This window comes from Neomonachus schauinslandi, chromosome 5 (genome assembly GCF_002201575.2).
Source record: "Neomonachus schauinslandi chromosome 5, ASM220157v2, whole genome shotgun sequence".
In the NCBI taxonomy this organism is placed as follows: domain Eukaryota; kingdom Metazoa; phylum Chordata; class Mammalia; order Carnivora; family Phocidae; genus Neomonachus; species Neomonachus schauinslandi.
In genome coordinates, this window is record NC_058407.1 from 169203873 (window position 1) to 169220848 (window position 16976).

A 16976-nucleotide genomic window follows, 5' to 3' on the forward strand; every position below is an offset into this window, starting at 1 on the left:
TTTCAATGTGGACGGTGGACTTTTCTGTGGGGATGGTGGGTTTTTCTATGGGGATGATGGTTCTCTCAGTGTGGACTGTGGGTTTTTCTGCAGGGATAGTAGGCTTTTCTGTGGAGATGGTGGTCCTTTCAGTGGGCATGGTGGGTTTTTCTGTGGGGATGGTGGGCCTTTCAGTGTCAATGTTGGTCCTTTCAGTGTCGATGGTGGTCCTTCCAGTGTGGACAGTGGGCTTTTCTGTGGAGATAGTGGGCTCTTCAAAGGGGACAGTGGACTCTTCTGTGGAGATAGTGGGCTCTTCAAGGGGTACAGTAGTCTCTTCAATCGGGACAACAGACTCTTCAGTAGAGTCAGTGGATTCTTCAGCGGGGATGGTAGACTCTTCAGTGAAGACAGTGGGCTCTTCGGGAGGGAGAGTGGTCTCTTCAGGGGGGACAGTGGTCTCTTCAGGAGGCACGGTGTTCTCTTCAGAGGGGACAGTGGTCTTTTCAGTGTGGAAAGTGGGTTTTTCAGTGGGAATAGTGGGCTTTTCTGTGGGAACTTTGGGCTTTTCTGTGGGGATGGTGGGCTTTTGAGTGGGAATGGTGAGTTTTTCTGTGGGGAAGGTGGATTTTTCTGGGGGAAAGGTGGATCTTTCTGGGGAGACAGTGGACATTTCTGAGGGGACTATGAGCTTTTTTGTGGAGACAGTGGCTATTTCACTGGGGACAGTGTGTTTTTCTTTGGGGACCATGGGTCTTTCTGTGGGGACAGTGGTTATTTCACTGCGGACAGTGAGTTTTTCTGGGGGGGGCCATGGGTCTTTTTGTGGGGACAGTGGCTATTTCACTGGGGACAGTGTGTTTTTCTGTGGGAGCCATGGGTTTTCCTGTGGGGGCCATAGGTTTTTCTGTGGGAGTCATAGGTTTTCCTGTGGAGACAGGGGTTTCAGAAGGGCCAGGGAGGGAAACTGGAGATTTGGAAGGAAGCTCTGTTGGCATTGTTCCTGCAAAGAAAAACAAAGAAACAAACAAATCCTGGAGTTCAGTCAAAATCGTACCATCACCTTCTTCACTCACTTCGAGTTGGAGTGGGTAGGCTCAAAGAGTAACTTACACCTCTCCCACTTCCAACCCCAACTTTCACTCACTTAACAAACACTCAACAAACACTGCTCCTAATACACGTCAGACATTGTGCCGGATATGGGAAACACAACATGAACAGGATGTTGGTACTCCCTTCAGGATCGCTGTCCACTAGGTAAGGGGTTGTGGATCCAGCCACAGAAATCCACAGCATCAGTCACATTCACTCAAGCAAGCATTCTGGTAAGACTGGGAAGGTAGAGGTGGGCAGAACATGGAACACAAAGCTGTGTGAAAACTCAAGCATGACCGAGAACTGCATTTTCAGCAGTCCCAGAGATGGTCATCTCAGAACACAGCCCCCTTTCTGGGGCCCTGGATTTTGTCTTACCTCGACAAGTCCCGTGATTGATCAAGATAAAACCCACAGCAACGACAAAGGCAGTGTTGGTACCCCTGATGGCCTCCAGGATCAGCTGAAGGTAATGAGGGACAGAGAAGAGAGAAATGCAAGTGAATCCCCGGCAGCTCAGGGACTCTCCTGGTCAGTCTGTCCTCTGCCAAAAGGCCACCTTGTTCTAGCCTCGACAGTCCAACTCTGCCCCCGCTCCTTTTCAGGAGCCAGGTATCCCTCTCGGGGACACCAAGTTCACCTCTGCTCTCTTTCCAGTGGCCCATCTTCTCAGCCCTGGTTGTACCCAAACATTATGTCCCCCCGTCACCACGTTCCACACAGACGCTGATAGGGCGCTCTCTCTCTCACCTGCATGGGCTGTTGATGCCCCAAAGGGATGGTGACAGAGGTGTTCAGCCAGTCGGGACTCTGAGACCCAACGCGGTGCCAGAGAGTAGATGGGGCACTGCCCGCAGGACTCTCCAGCAGGAGATTGAGCTTAGTACCCTCTCCGAGGCCATACATGTGGTAGGGAAACTCCACACAGATCGCACCCGGGGCACAGAAGGGCCGGCTCACCAGTCTGAAAGACTGGCCCGCCTCAGAGAACTTGTCGGCCTCGATGTAAACATAGCGACCTTCCAGGCGAAAAAGAAGAGAATCGAAAGAAGGACAAGATGACAAACCTCCACAGGACAGCCCAGTGTTGTTTTCTCTCACAACACCGTGCTTTCCAAAGAGGGTCTGATGCAAACACGAAAACTCCCTACATTGTAGCAGGGTTGGGTTTTTTTGTTTTGTTTTGTTTTTTTCCCTGCTTGTTTTTTTGTTTTGTTTTGTTTTGTTTTGTTGTTTTTTTTTAAGATTTTATTTATTTATCTGAGACAGAGAGAATGAGAGAGACAGAGAGCACATGAGAGGGGGGAGGGCCAGAGGGAGAAGCAGGCTCCCTGCCGAGCAGGGAGCCCGATGCGGGACTCGATCCTGGGACTCCAGGATCATGACCTGAGCCGAAGGTAGTCGCTTAACCAACTGAGCCACCCAGGCGCCCCCCTGCTTGTTTTGGACTTCTAACTGAAGAAGGCAGGATCAGAAAGAAAGGGAAAACCAAGCCAGCAGCCCAGACTCCTTTGCTGATTGCATCAGTAAATGTCTTGACTGAAAATGAGAGTGTGGATTTTGAAGCCTTGGGCTCAGCGAAGTGAGATGCCTGCATTTTCCGGGGGGGGGGGGGGGGGGTCAGTGACCCCACAGCCAAGAGAATCTTCAACTCACTCTACTTCTGTCATCTCCACAGCTTTGGCCCCATGGCAGCTTCCCAGGAAACACCTGCTGGCTGATCTTCACCACCTACAATATCTTCTTCCATCAATCCAGCCAACCCCCCAGCTGGGAGAAAACCCAGTAATTTGTTGGCTTGAGGGGTCCTAAATCTCCTCACCTTCAAAAGCGCCTGCACCCTGGATATGCATGCTTTTATTTCCCCGGGTCCAGTGTCCGCCATCCCCTAATGCCTGGGCCCAGTCACAGAAGGGATGGGCATCATCTTCAAAGTCACACTGAGGAAAGCTCTCTAGGGGGTCAAAATGGGAGATGTGAGCAATGTGGGCCATGCTCTCTATTCCTCACCACGCCCCGTCCTGCCCCCAGTTCTGAGCCATCTGGTCCTCCCAGGGCCTTGTTCTCACCCCCACAGGGAGCAGTGCTGATTGCATCCACTGCCACAGCTGGCTCTGGCGTCTCTCCAAACACACCCACCAAGGTGAACTAAAGAGACAGAGAAAGGGGGCTGGGAGTGAAAAACCAGCCCCAAAGCCCCAACCCTCCCCCCATCTAATTTTATTCTATTCAGGAACCCAGGCACCCTGCTCCCAGGGCCCAGACCCTCAATCCGTTTCAATACCAGAGGTGCCTACCATGTGCAAGGAATCCTGACCTCTTTGCTCATCTGTACCTGAATCTGTCCCTGGCCTGTGTAATTGACAGAAACAGGCTGCCAGGTGGGTCCGGGTTGTCCTGAGAAGAGAGTGTGTTTCCGGATGCTGCCTGCGATGGAAGGAATCCGACAGATAACTGACTTATCCAGGGGACTGAAAAATGACTTCAAACCTATACTCAGGGGCGCCTGGGTGGCTCAGTTGGTTAAGTGACTGCCTTCGGCTCAGGTCATGATCCCAGGGTCCTGGGATCGAGTCCCGCATCAGGCTCCCCCTGCTCTGCGGGGGGCCTACTTCTCCCTCTGCCTCTGCCTTCCACTCCCCCTGCTTGTGCTCTCTCTCTCTCTGTCAAATAAATAAATAAAATCTTAAAAAACAAAAACAAAAACACATCTATACTCAGAAGGATGAGTAGCCAAGAGAAAACTTGGGAGTGTATTCCTCTCTCCCAAATGCAAACACAACCTTCTCTCTCACTCTCCTGGCACTGGTATCTGTTGTTCCAGAAGCGGGCGCTCTCCTGGCTCCCTGATTCCACTCCATGGAGTAACCTTGCATATATCCTAGATTTCCCTAGACCCTGAGGGATGCCCCATAGTTTCCTGTCAACCTAACCCTGGGAGATGAGCCTCAGGTCCGTGTAAAGCCAGCGACTGCCAATCTTACCCAAGACGGAAGCGTAGACGGTGAGGGCTGCACCAGGTGACTGTCCATGGAGGATGTAGTGGAAGGACAGGCTCAGACAGCCAGAGGAATGGCTCAGGGGGCTCAGGAGGACAGATTTCTGCCCTGGTTTTGCATTCTTGGGGTCCAGGAGCATGTAGAAGCCACCTACCAAGTAAAAGGCCAGTAAGGTGGGGTGGCTGAAATTGAGGGAGTCTGGCACAGCGATAGGGCCCTGTGCCGGCAGGGGTCCTGGGCCTGGGAAGCCCCAACAGCTGCCTAGGATCAGCCAGCGCTCAGGTGGGCCTACATCTGGCCGAGGCCTTCGAGCCTTCCAGAAATGCTTGGCAAGAGCGGTAAGGACGCAGGCACTGCCTTATGAAATGCAGCATCCTCTCAGAAGCAGCAGCCAGAACCCTGCCCTTTGGGTTCTGATGCTTTAGGTCCCCGAGAGTCATGCCCTCTTCCTTTTCTTGACCCACTGGATATAGTTGATTCACACAGACTAGCGAGAGAGGGCCGGTCCAAGGCCTAGAACCCAGCATCTCTCCACCCTACCGACCCAGCCGCTCAGGCAGCCAATCAGCTTGGACCTCGCTCCGTGACGCAACTGGTAGCCGGGGGAGGAGAATAAGGCTGCGCAGGCGTGCTGGTCCCTGATTCCCACGCGCTCCTGCTGGGTGAGCAAGCTCGCACCCGGCCTGGAAAGGCGAGCTTCGGGAAGGCAGAAAAGAGGGTTTGGGGGGGGGGGGGGGGGGTGGGGGAGAGAAGAGAAAAGAGAAGAAACAGCAGGGAAGGAGGAGGAAGGGGAAGGAAGGAAATGGTAAGTGGTGAAAGAAAACGCAAGGAGGGCGACGCTGGGATATCTGATTGGTGGAAAGAAGCGGGAGAAAAAGAAAGGGAAGATGGAAAAATACGAAGCAAGAGGGAAAAAGCATGAGAGAGAAAATTAAAACAACAGCCAACATTTACTGGGCTTGGCCTGGGGTGCTAATGCTGCGGGGCGGGGTGATGCAGAGATGGGCTGGCCCCGCCCTGCTTTCCAGGGCGTCTGAGTGAAGGGGAGGGGTGGTTCTCCAGGTCTTTCTAGAAGGCAGACCTCAGGCAGCGGGAAAGAGCCCTGGAAGGAGAGCATGCCGTTGGAGTGAGCCGAAAGGGCTTATGAGCGGTGCGGGGGAGATGGAGGGGAAGAGAGAAGAACAGGAAAACGAAGGGGGATGATTGAGAATGGAGAAATGCAAAGGGACGGAGAACAAAGAAGTGGGAACTTAGAAAAGAAATTAAGGAGCGTGGGTTAGGGTTAGTTTGTGGGACGGTGGGGGGGGGGAAGCTGAGTGTGTGGAGTTTGCTTTCTGCTGAGTAACTTGAGCTGACAGAGTTTTGAGATTGCTGGGGTTCACCCCAGGCCATCTCAGGGCAGTTACTGTTAGGCAAACATCGTAAAGTCCTGCAGAGGTCACTAGAAGCCCAAAAAGGCAAAGGATGGAAATACGGCCATTACTCACTACCAGGGCTAGAGAAATCATCCTCAGGCCCCACGTTCGGCACCCCGGATGACCCCTTCTTCTGGACCCACTTGGCCCCAGAGGCTGTTGGGATCCAGCTCCAGCCACAGAGATCATTTGGAACGTCGAAGCTGCACGTCTGCATCATGCAGACTGAGGGGGAGAAGAGGGGGGAGGATTTAGCTTTTTCTAGGAGGATGCAGCTCCAAAAAGCATGCCTCAGCCTGGGGTCAGAATTCTGAGTCCCAGTCTGTGTCCTACTGTCAGCCATGGTGGGCTTTTGAAGCAGATACAGTCCCAGCCCTTAGCAGTTCATTCCTGGGACAGATTATTTAAGCTGCCTGTTAGTTTCCTCATCTATAACTGGGAACAACAGTACCCACCTGCCATAAGTTAGATCATATGTGGAGAGCAACTAGCATAATCCTATGCTCAGTAAGTGTTAGTTCCTTGCACTCAGGTTCTGGAATTTTCCTTCACTTGAATTTGCTCCCATTGAGTCTCTAATGTCAGCTTAGAGGGCTGATCCTGGGTGAATCTGGGGCAATAACTAGGGTGACCAGACATCCAGTTTGGGCCAGGAACTGAGGGTTTCCTGAGATACAGGATTTTCAGTGCAAAAAGAGGGACAGCCCAGGGCAAACTGGAATGGTTAGTCACTCTAGAAAAGGTATTACCACAACCCTGTTAAAAGAGAACCTCTCTTTAGGTGTGGCTGCTTCAGGATTCAAAGATGTGAGATGTGGAGGCAGAGGGAAGCAAGTAGCCCCAACTCTGGGAGAAAGCAGGACCATGGTCCCTGAGCTACTTCTGCCACCCTGGGTAGCTGGTGGAGGCAGAGAGGAAGAGGAAGAGGGACAGGGGCTTACTGCGATTGCAGGAGCCCCGATGGATAGAGATGGCATCCAGAGAGATGTCCAGGTAAGCCGTGCTGCCCCTCACTCCTTCAAACACCACCTGTGGGAGAAAGCAGGAGACCACCCACCCTGTAAGGTCCTTTGCCTCGGTTCCCAGTTTTCCTGCCTGAATTCAGATGGCCCAGCCCCGCACCCCCTCCTTGCTCCAACCCCTCCTGCCCACCCCCACACACACCCAGGTTTCCGCCCCTGGGGCCCAAGGCTCTGCCCTCAGCCTCACCTGCCTGGGCAGGACAAGCCCCATAGGCACGGTGACAGCAGTGGGCATCCAGGAGGGGCTCTGGGTGTTAATATGCTTCCAGAGCAGGCTGGGGTGCTTTTTCTTGGTATCCCTGAGCAGTAGCAGTCTGAGCTGGGCGCCCCACGACAGCCCAAACATGTGGTAGGCGAAGTGCACGCAGAGGGGGCCTTGCTCCCATATGGGGGGGCTGCGTAGGCGGGCCACCCCGCCCCGGTGGAAGGTGCTTGAGTTCATGTGCAGGTAGTAGCCCTCTGGGGGAGGCAGAGCCCAGGATGGCAAGGAGGCCCTGCCACCCCTGATGGCTGCCCCTCCCACCCCCGTCCAGAGTCCAGGCACCCCCTTCCAGCTGCCTCCCTTCTCCCTGCGCCCAGGTCTGCCCGAGCCCAGCTCCCAGCTGTCTCCCTAAACCTTAGGCTTCCTCACCTCCATTAGGGTACCCCCCAGGGGGACCGGTGCTGCCGGTGGGGGAAGGCCCACTGGTTCGAATCCAGTCCCCGTCATCTGTGGACACTTGGGTCCAATCACAGAGGGGTTTGGCGTCATCCTCAAAGTCACACTGGGTGAAAATAGCTGGGAAGAAAGGGCTGCTCTGAAGCCAGGATGGGGGAGAGGGCCAAACTGGGGGTTGGGGGTTGCCCGGGTTGCTAAGTGCAGAGAAGGCGGCCACTAGGAGATTTAGGGTCCAGAGCAGAGCTTCTTAAAAGAGAATCCGAGAAATAAGAATCTCTTAGAGGAAATTCAGGGTGGTGGTCAGGGCAGAATGACTTCTGGGACAGGGGTCCCAAACTGAGGTGCCAGGGGCTGGATTCAGCCGGGGGGACAGGCTTTGTCTGGGTGCATACGTTTTGTTGTCAATTTGAACGTGACTGTCCCAGGTAGGGCTTGGCCTCTACTCCTCCATGTTTCCTCCACCCTCTTTTTTCTCTTTTTTTTTTTTTTTTTTTTAAGATTTATTTATTTATTTTGAGAGAGCGAGAATGAGAGAGAGAGAGAGAGAGAGTACATGAGTGGGGGAGGGTCAGAGGGAGAAGCAGACTCCCTGCCGAGCAGGGAGCCCGATGCGGGACTCGATCCCGGGACTCCGGGATCGTGACCTGAGCCGAAGGCAGTCGCTTAACCAACTGAGCCACCCAGGCGCCCGTTTCCTCCACCCTCTAACATTCACTACATGTCTGTGCCATCACTCAGCCCCGAGGGCACTGGAGGTGGTCACCCCTGGGGGCAGGAGAGAGATCTGAACGGTGCTGGTTTCCAACTCACAGTTATCCCTAGAGCTGCGAGCAACTGCCTTCCAGTCCGGAGGCTTCTCTTTCCTTGGGGTTGGTTTGGAGAAAGAAAAAAGAAAAAAAAAAAAAGGGAATACTTGTCATTATCAAGAATCATAAACCTCGATGAGCGTGAGCTTTCTGAGCGGTCATTCATGGAAGACTTCCTTTTGTGTTTGCCAAATCGTACCAAAATGTAGGCAGTGAACGTACATTTACTTGTCTTCTTTAAGGTTTTCAAAAGGCCACCCAGCCTCCTCATGTTAAATTCTCATCTATCTCCTAAAAAAAAGAAAAAGCATCTCCCCTCTGAGCTCCTCCCGTCCCCACGGGTTCCCTCGGCACCTCTGTGCCTGAGTTAGCATGAGTGGTAGAACCTCTCTCAAGGAGGAACCAGTTCCTGTGTACGGAGATTCTAGAGCGGTACGTAAGTGTTGGCACCTGGGGAAGCTCCTTCCTTCGGGCTGAGAGTGGGGATTCTGTGGGTCCCATGCTGCCCGGTGGGTGGCAGGTGGTCCTGCCTCAGCTACAGGCCACTGAACATATAGATGAGTTACAGAGGGATGGCCCCTCCGAACCCCCCGAGCCCCACAGAGAAGCCAGCTTCCCCTCCCCAGGTGGCGCGGGCCAAACCCAACAGTGCTCCCCTCTACTTGTTCAAGTTCTACTTGCTCAAATTCCCCCAAACAAGCTCCAGGACACCAAGCCATCCATCATGTCTCGCTGCCTCTACTTGAAGTCTCCTATCTGCTGAATTTGCCCTGGGTTCGGCCCATTTTCTGAGAGCCCCACCTCTCTCTCCTCTCTGTCTCCCCAGCTCTGTGCCTCCTCCCTCTCTGTCACGTCTGGGCTCTGTCCCGTTCCCGCGGAGCTGCTCGCACCCCTCAGTTCCAGGCTCTGGGGCTGCAGGGTTTCCCCCACCATTCCTGTTCATCACCCTCTTCCTCCCCAGGGCTGTGCCCTTCGTGGTTACCCTGCTTGCCCCCTCCAGCTTTGCCCCTCGCTCTCCCTTTGGAGCCACCCCTAATCACCCCCAGAGCCCAGCTTACCAGACAGGGGCAGGCATGTGGCCCCGGCCCCAGGCAGCCCCCACCAGCAGCACCAGAGTCCAGACTGGAGGAGCCATGCGGGACCTCCGAGGCGGCTCTCAGGGGAGAGGGGAAGGCACAGTAAGCCCAGACCACTTTATCCACTCCTGACCCCCCTCGCTTGACAGCTTTCAGAGGATGTCGTGAAAACCAGACAGAGAACACGGGAGCACTCTGGGAAATGGAAACTACAAGGGTAGAAATGTAAAATCCAACGAAGAGAAATGAAATGAGAGCAGGAGAGAAGGAAAGCAAGGAAGACAAGAGAAAGACACTCGGAGAATCCGTCCGGGAAGTCTAACATCCAACCAAAAAAGTTCAAAATAGAAAGAACCAAGGAGAAGAAATGGCGTAAGAGAAACCACACAAGAAGACTTCCCGGGACTGAGACACAAGTCTCTTGATTAGAAGGGGTCTCGTATGATGAATGCAAGGACACCCATGGAAGGCATGTCATGAGATTCGAGAGTAGCAGGGGGCAAGAGAAGACCCTAACCACTTTCAGATAGAAAAAAGCAAGTCACGTACTAAGGATCAGGAAGGAGCATGGCATCAGGCTTTTCAATAGCAACCGTGGGTTCTAAGAGGCCGTGGAACATTGTCTGCAGAATTCCAACAGAAAATCATTTCAAACCTAAAATTCTGTAGCTGGCAACAGTGGCATAAACGACTGGCCGGTCAAATAAGGTGGGACTGGAAACGCTTAATGGCAAAGAATAGAAAAACACAAGTCCCAGAGTGCCAGACAAGCCACCAGCCAGTAAACATCAGAAAAGATGTTCTGCTTCACTTGGGCTAAGGAAAATGCTAATCACAACTACAACTGTCATGGTGATCACCGTTTCAGAGACTGAAAGCATTGCGTGTTGGCCAGGATGTAGGTAGACACACTCAAACACACTGACACTAAGACTGTAGGGTGGGGAAAACTTCTTGGAAGGTGATGCGACAGTGACTCTCAAACTTTCTAGCATGCATGGTTTTGACCCCGCCTTACCTAATTTCTAGGAATCTCCCCACAGAAATCCGTGTGTATTTGCCCAAACCTGGGCACACCTTAAAGATGATCACTGTGGCATGGGTTATAATAGGAAAAAAAAAATCGAGATTACTTAAATGTTTACCAGCAGATAGGCAGTTGGATCATAGTCAAGGAATATTTTTCATATGAAGGAATATTATGGAGGTATTAAAAAGAATGGCGCTCCTCCAAAAATTAAAAATAGGCTTACCATAGGGTCCGGCAATTCCACTTCTGGGTGTGTAGACCCAAAAGAATTGAAAGCAAAGACTTGAAGAGATACGTGGATACCCAGGTTGATAGTGGTAGTATTCACCATTGCCAGAAGGTGAGAACAACCCGAGAGTCCACAAAACAAACAAAATATGGTGTATTCATACAATGGGATATCATTCCATCTTTGAAGTGAAGGAAATTCTCACACATGCTACAACCTGGAGGACACAAGCTGAGTGAAACAAGCCTGACACAGAAGGACAAATATTATAGGATTCCTCTCATCCAAGGTACCTACAGCAGTCAAACTCACGGAGATGAGAAGTAGAATGGTGTTTGCTGGGAATAGGGAGTCAGCGCTTAATTGGGACAGAATTTCAGTTTGGGGAGATGAAAAGGTTCCGTGGATGGCCTGTGGTGATGGTTGCACAATGTGAATGTACTTAATGACACTGAACGGAACACTTAAAAATGGTTAAGACAAGGGGCGCCTGGCCAGTTCAGTGGGAAGAGCACAAGACTCTTGATCTTGGGGTCGTGAGTTTGACCCCATGTTGGGGATAGAGATTATTTAAATAAGAAGATTTTAAGATTTAAAAATGGTTAAGAAGATAAATTTTATGTTATGAGTCCATTTCCACAGTTAAAAAAAATAATTTCAAAAATATCACTTGACGTTCTAACACTGTTTGTTAAAGTTCATTCCTGACTTAAAGAAGAAAAGTATGATGGTAGATGGTAGATCAGTATGTTCTGATAGTGGAAAGAGGACCTGCATATGTTATTAAATGAAAGAGCCCAAAGAGTCCAGAACACAGACAACAGGAGGGACAAGCCAGCTCTGTGAAGGGAGGGAGTGGGGAGGGGACCTCGCTGAAGCATGTTTAGCGGCCTCTGTTTTTTGTTTGTTTTTTTAAAGATTTTATTTATATATTTGACAGAGAGAGAGAAAGAGAGAGAGAGAAGGAATGAGCAGGGGGAGCAGCAGAGGGAGAGGGAGAAGCAGGCTCCCTGCTGAGCAGGGAGCCCGACGCAGGGCTCGAACTCAGGACCTTGGGATCATGACCTGAGCCGAAGGCAGACACTCAACCGACTGAGCCACCCAGGCACCCCTGAAGATTTTATTTTTAAGTAATCTCTACACCCAAGGTGGGACTCAAACTCATAACCCTAAGATCAAGGGTCACAGGCTCCTAAGCCAGCCAGGAGCCTATAGCAGCCTCTGTTTTGTCTGTGAAATAGGAGGGGAGTGGAGAAGGCTCTGGTGGCAAGCAGGCCACAGCAGTACCCCTCTCGGGGGGGCTCCATGCCAGTCCTGCCCACAGCCAACTCACCCCTACCTTCCAGCTTGCACTCATGCCAGCCGCCCTCCTCTGGCCCAGGCCTTCCTTCCCACCTTGCCCCAGCACACTTTACAATCATCAGGGCTTCTCTCCACACACAGCCCTCTGAGGGGCTGACCGGTGGCCGGGCAGATAAACACTTTGGTAGAGAGTGTGTGGAGGGGGTCCCTGCCCCAGGTCACTGGAGACAGGAAGGGAAGGCTTTTGGAAAGGGGTGACACTTGAGAGGCTTTCTAAACCACAAAGACATGGTAATGAGGCAAAGAAGTTGGGAAAGCACATCCAGGAAGAGAGAATGTTCCAGGCTTAGAGGGAGAGTGACATTTTTGAAGAATGGTCTGGTGGGGGGGGGAGGGGAGGGCGCCTGGGTGGCTCAGTTGGCTAAGCATCTGACTCTTGATTTCAGCTCAGGTCCTGATCTCTGCATCTTGAGATCAAGCCCTGCATGGGGCTCAGAGCTCAATGTGGAGTCTGCTTGAGACTCTCTGTCCCTCTCCCTCTATCCCTCTTGCATCCTGCCCAGTCCATGCGCACACGAACGCATGCACACACACACCTGTGCTCTCTCTAAATAAATAAATAAAATCTTAAAAAAAAAAAAAGAAAGGAATGGCTTGTGTGTGTGTGTGTGTGTGTAACACTGGGAAGAGGCAGGGGCTCTGTCTTGGAGAACCTTTGAGGAGCCACCAAAAGTTTTTAAACAACCAGGGTGACTTGATCTGACTGGCAGCTCGGGCAGCCTGGGCAGCTGTGGACCAAAGGGGACCTGGCTGGAGTTGGAGAGACAGGAGACGAGGCTGTCAAGGGTGAGAGAGGGTGGTGTAGTTGGACGCTAACGTTGAGACAGCAGGAGTGCGGACATGAGTGGATCGAGAACTTTCCGGGAGCCAGAAACAGCCGTTCTTGCGGGCTAACCTCACTGAACCTCATGTCCTCCTCACTGCAAAATTGTTGTCCTCATTTTCCAGGTGTAGAAACTGAGCTCCAGAGAAATGAATCCTGTCCAGATTTCCATATCCCAGCACACCCAGGTGTTCCTAGAAACCTTCAGTTTCCCTCCCTTCACCTCGGCAGGCCCCTACTCTGTGCCATCACATCTATGCCCAGGGCACCGGGCCTTTGCCCCTGGCAAGTGACGGTGATGCCGGGGGCAGCCATTCTAATGAGCTGTCAGGGAAGGGCCAGCAGGGTCGTGCACCAGGCATTGAAGACGGAAGTCCCAAACCCCCTCACAGTCCCGGGGACTCCTGCTCAAATGAGCACCAATAGGACCACGGAGGGGTCAGACCTGGGGAGAGAGATCCTCTGCCTCTTGACATCAGAGCGGGACATGTAAAGGATGCCCAGCCCCAACCCTGATCGACCCTTCCTCCATACCAGGTTAGGAGAGCAATCAAAAGAAGGAAAGAGCCAGGAAATGGTTAACCCAGGGAAGAGCCACCAAAGCCAATTGATCCACAGCCCCTCCTAGTTGGGCAATAAGTCCTCTGAGGGCTGCTTCCACTGACCTCTCTTTGGCGCCACGGACAGTCCCAGCTTTCAACCTGTCTGGGGCGGGGGTTGGTGCGCAAGGCAGGACAGGACAGGATGGCAGCGTGGAAAGGCACCACTGGGCTCTGCATTCTGAGGGGTGGGGAATGTGTGAGGCCCCAGAGGGTTGGTCACTTGTGAAGCCTAGCAGCTGCAGGCATAAGTGTGAGGGACCCCGGCATGTGGAATAAAAACCCCCGGAAGGGCTCCAAAGAAGTTACGCCAGTCTTGGCTTCGCTATGTTTCCTTGGACACTTCACTCACCCTCTCCGGGCCTTAGTTTGCTCTTCTGCAAAATGGAGAGACTAGCACAGCTAAGTTTTTTTTTTTAAGTGGAAATTGTGTGCGGGTCATGTAATTCTTTTTACTAATCAATTTTTAAAACTCAAGAAGCGAGAGTTCATGGACATTTGGGCGTGACTCACATAAGTTGGGAAACCATACTACTGTCTGCTTTTCTGTTGCCAATTATCTTTCATAATGTCATTTTATGATGGAATTTTAGAGGAATTAGCCTCGACCAGCTGGAAAAAATGTAGTTAACATTCAGCTTAGATTCCAATGTCTGAGAGGCCCCATTTAGCTAATTCAAATCCAGCAACACTCGTCTGCTATGATGATAAGAGGATTCTGAGTAGTTCCAGGAAAATCTTAGGTGACCTGTGGGCTGGGGTCAGGCAGGTGCATTTGGTCAACCTGATGCTCAGGCCCAGGGCGGGGGTTTGGGCCAGTAGGCAGCAGTCAGGGTGGGAGCTGGGGTTGCAGGAGGTGGCTGAGTTGGCCCCGAGTGCTAGGAGACTTGGGTGGTGGGGAGGATAGGAGGGGAAAAAGCGGGAGACCAAGGTAGGAGATGATGTGGGGAGGAGATTTTTTTTCTTTTTAAGATTTATTTATTTATTTATTTATTTGAGGAGGGGCAGAGGGAAAGAATCTCAAGCAGACTTTCTGCTGAACGAGGGTTTTGATCCCATGACCCATGAGATCATAACCTGAGCCAAAACCAAGAGTCATACACTCAACCGACTGAGCCAGCCAGATGCCCCTTGGGGAGGAGTTGATACTGAGATGGATAGGCCTCCTTCTTCCTCCCCTCCAGCCACTCCCTCTACTCTCCTTTCCCTCTGATCCCTAGATTCTGCTTCTGCTTCTGCTAGAAGAGGGAACAGAAGTCAGAGAGCCTGGCTCCCGGTCCTTATCTTCCTGTGTCTTATGGCCTGGGCAAGGCCCATAATCTCTCTGGGTCTCAGTTTCTTCCTCTGCAAAATGAAGATCCTCTACCATCTCTGCCCTCCTCATGCATTTAGGAGAATAAATAAGAAAATGCCCAGGAAAGCATCTCAGAAATCACAAAGCGCTCTACAAACAGAAGACATCTCCATTAAACAATTATGTAACCTGCTGACTCAGAACTGGGCCGCCCTGGCTCCTGTCCTGCCAGGAAGTTAGAAGAGCTGGCTCCGCCATTTACTGGTGGAACTTGGTTGTATTTTTCCCCGTCTGGCAAATGGGGATGATACCTGATGATACCTAAGGGCCCCCTGTTTCATGGACTTGTGGCGAGAACCGCAGCAGATCATGTAGGCGCCAGAGTTTAGTATGTTGTGGATCATCATAATAGTACAGAAGAAAGTTCACATTCCCAGCCCGCACTTGAAGAGCCTCTGAAATCTGACAACACCCTCCTTGTGTATGTGTGTCTCTTTGCAGGGACGTGGGCCCTCACCAGGTCCTTCCCGTCCCGGGCCTGTCCACACGCAGTCACATACCAAGCTGGCTATACCCTTAATGAGCTCGTGTCTTTTTGCCTCCAGGGGAATCCCAGGAGGACCCTGGGCTGCGAGAGGCATAGACTGTCACTTCATGTTTTCCTAGCACTTGGTGCAAAAGTTGCCACATAGTAGGCACTCCGTAAATGTGGAATAAATGAGTTATGTTTTTAATGTTTTAACATACTGGCCCGGGGTCATATAGTTCAGGTTCCACTAACTTTTTTTTTTTTTTTTTGTAATAGAAAGCAGTAAGCAGTCTGAAGAGAAGTCAAGGAATAAGGTAGGTGGCTCTGACTTGTGCGGAAAAAAGATCCAGGTATTGGATGGGCCTGGGGATGTCTGGGTGGCACGTCAGGCTAAGGTGTGCTTGGGGGTTATGAGTCCTAAACCTTGGGTTCAGGTCCTAGCTGTGGTTACTGGCAGCATGCCTTGGGTTTCAGGACAACTCTCTTAGCTTTGATGTTGCTATCGAGAAAGACAGATTCCTCCCTTCCTGATTCACAGCAGTGGGGCAAGAACCAGATGCCATCTGTGGAAAGCGCAATACAAATTTTTATTGGAATGTGCAAAGATCAGAGCCCTAAGAGTTCTTTCCCTTGTGGATTTTGCTAACATTTCCCAGTAGGGCCTGAAGAGGGCACTGTACCCCAGGAGCTGGGTTGGCCAGGATGAAAATTCTCCTTTGGGTCCACCTCTCTGTTGATTCCTCTCACCACGCTTCACCGCTGCTCCCAGCACACACATATACTTGGCAAATACCCTCCAATCCCCGAGCCTACCCATAATTTGCCCTGCTGCAGATTGCAAAAATTCTCTCTTTTGCATATTTTCAGGGGTGCAGGCTGACTTCTCTAAGTCTTGTGATATGAGCAGAAAGACTGATTCCCACATACATGATAATGGTCAGGACTGGTCTCTCGGGTGGTACATTGCAGCTGAAGCTTTATTTCTGGGAAGGAATTTGAGGTGGATTGTTGGAGTAATGGGTGAAATTAGAAGTAGGGATGGAGAGCAGAAGCTGAGTTAGTTTGTTCTGTGTCCCCCATCCCAGGGGAACAGGGCACAGGTTGGGGTTATGAGGAAGGATAAGCAGAAGAGGAAAGGGGTAAGAGCTGGGGGCACTGGGAGTTCCTGCTGTCTTGGCTTTGGGCAGTTAGTTTATTTCTTCATCTGTTCCATGGGAATGACAGTGGAAACTTTCTCATAGAGTTGTGCAAGGAATAAAATGAGGCCATGTAAGCAAACCACCTAGAATAGCCCTGGGCTATTCACAGAGTGAGTGCTCAGTGAGACCGCTGTTGGGGACCGTGGCTCCTTCTGCAAGTGCCAGGGGAGAGCATTAATGGTGACCATCCCCAGGCAAGGAAAAGGGTCAGCTGGATTGAGAGGTGGCAAAGGCTGATGCGGGAATGTGGCTTTAGCCAGAGGCACCACAGAGAAGAAGAGAGAAATAATAAGGGCCCAGTGGCCAGGACTGGAAGCTACCACCAGCCCCTCTGGGGGCTCCTGGTTCCTTGATGGCAGCTGTAGCTCACTAAAGAGGGTTACCAGCTGCCTACTGAGGAATAGCCTTGAATGGAACCACCTTATTGACCAGCGTGGGCAGAGCTTGTGGCCTCAGGCCCAGTGGGGTCAAGAGGTCAGACAGGCCATGCGAGGCAGCACGTAGGGCCCGACCCCCTCCACCTCCAGTTTCCCAGGACTGTGGCCTGCTGCCAGCATGCAAGCAGGGCCAGGGAAGTAGGGAGCTCCTGGGGAAACAGAAAAGTCAAGAGCCATGTTGTGATTTCAGTTCTTGCCAGTGAGATTGAAAAATACACAAAACTTGGACCCAGTGAGAGCCAGGGGCCAGCCCCCATCCCATCTTCATGGCTCCAACCACCCTTCGTCCAGTGGGCTCTTGCTGTCATGGGAGTATCCATGAGACCTGGAGAATTCATGACTTGCCACCTAAATTCTCCAGTCCCTCCTGTCCCTGCCTGATAGGTGCAAAAAGAGATATTTGCCCTCCAGCTTCTCCTGG

General features: G+C 51.8%; 1 protein-coding gene across 1 annotated transcript in view; it reads right to left on the reverse strand.

Annotated features, from left to right (window-relative positions):
• ZAN (zonadhesin) overlaps positions 1–9112 on the reverse strand; it is a 32928-nt gene extending 23816 nt beyond the window's left edge. Inside the window, 15 exon segments of the mRNA XM_044915280.1 lie at positions 19–271; positions 392–579; positions 791–946; positions 1456–1540; positions 1828–2096; positions 2900–3031; positions 3147–3225; positions 3413–3504; positions 4062–4293; positions 4621–4772; positions 5567–5716; positions 6433–6520; positions 6701–6972; positions 7145–7365; positions 9036–9112. Coding sequence (XP_044771215.1) covers positions 19–271; positions 392–579; positions 791–946; positions 1456–1540; positions 1828–2096; positions 2900–3031; positions 3147–3225; positions 3413–3504; positions 4062–4293; positions 4621–4772; positions 5567–5716; positions 6433–6520; positions 6701–6972; positions 7145–7365; positions 9036–9112 — 2446 coding nt within the window.
• Between the last annotated feature and the right edge of the window lie 7864 nt (positions 9113–16976).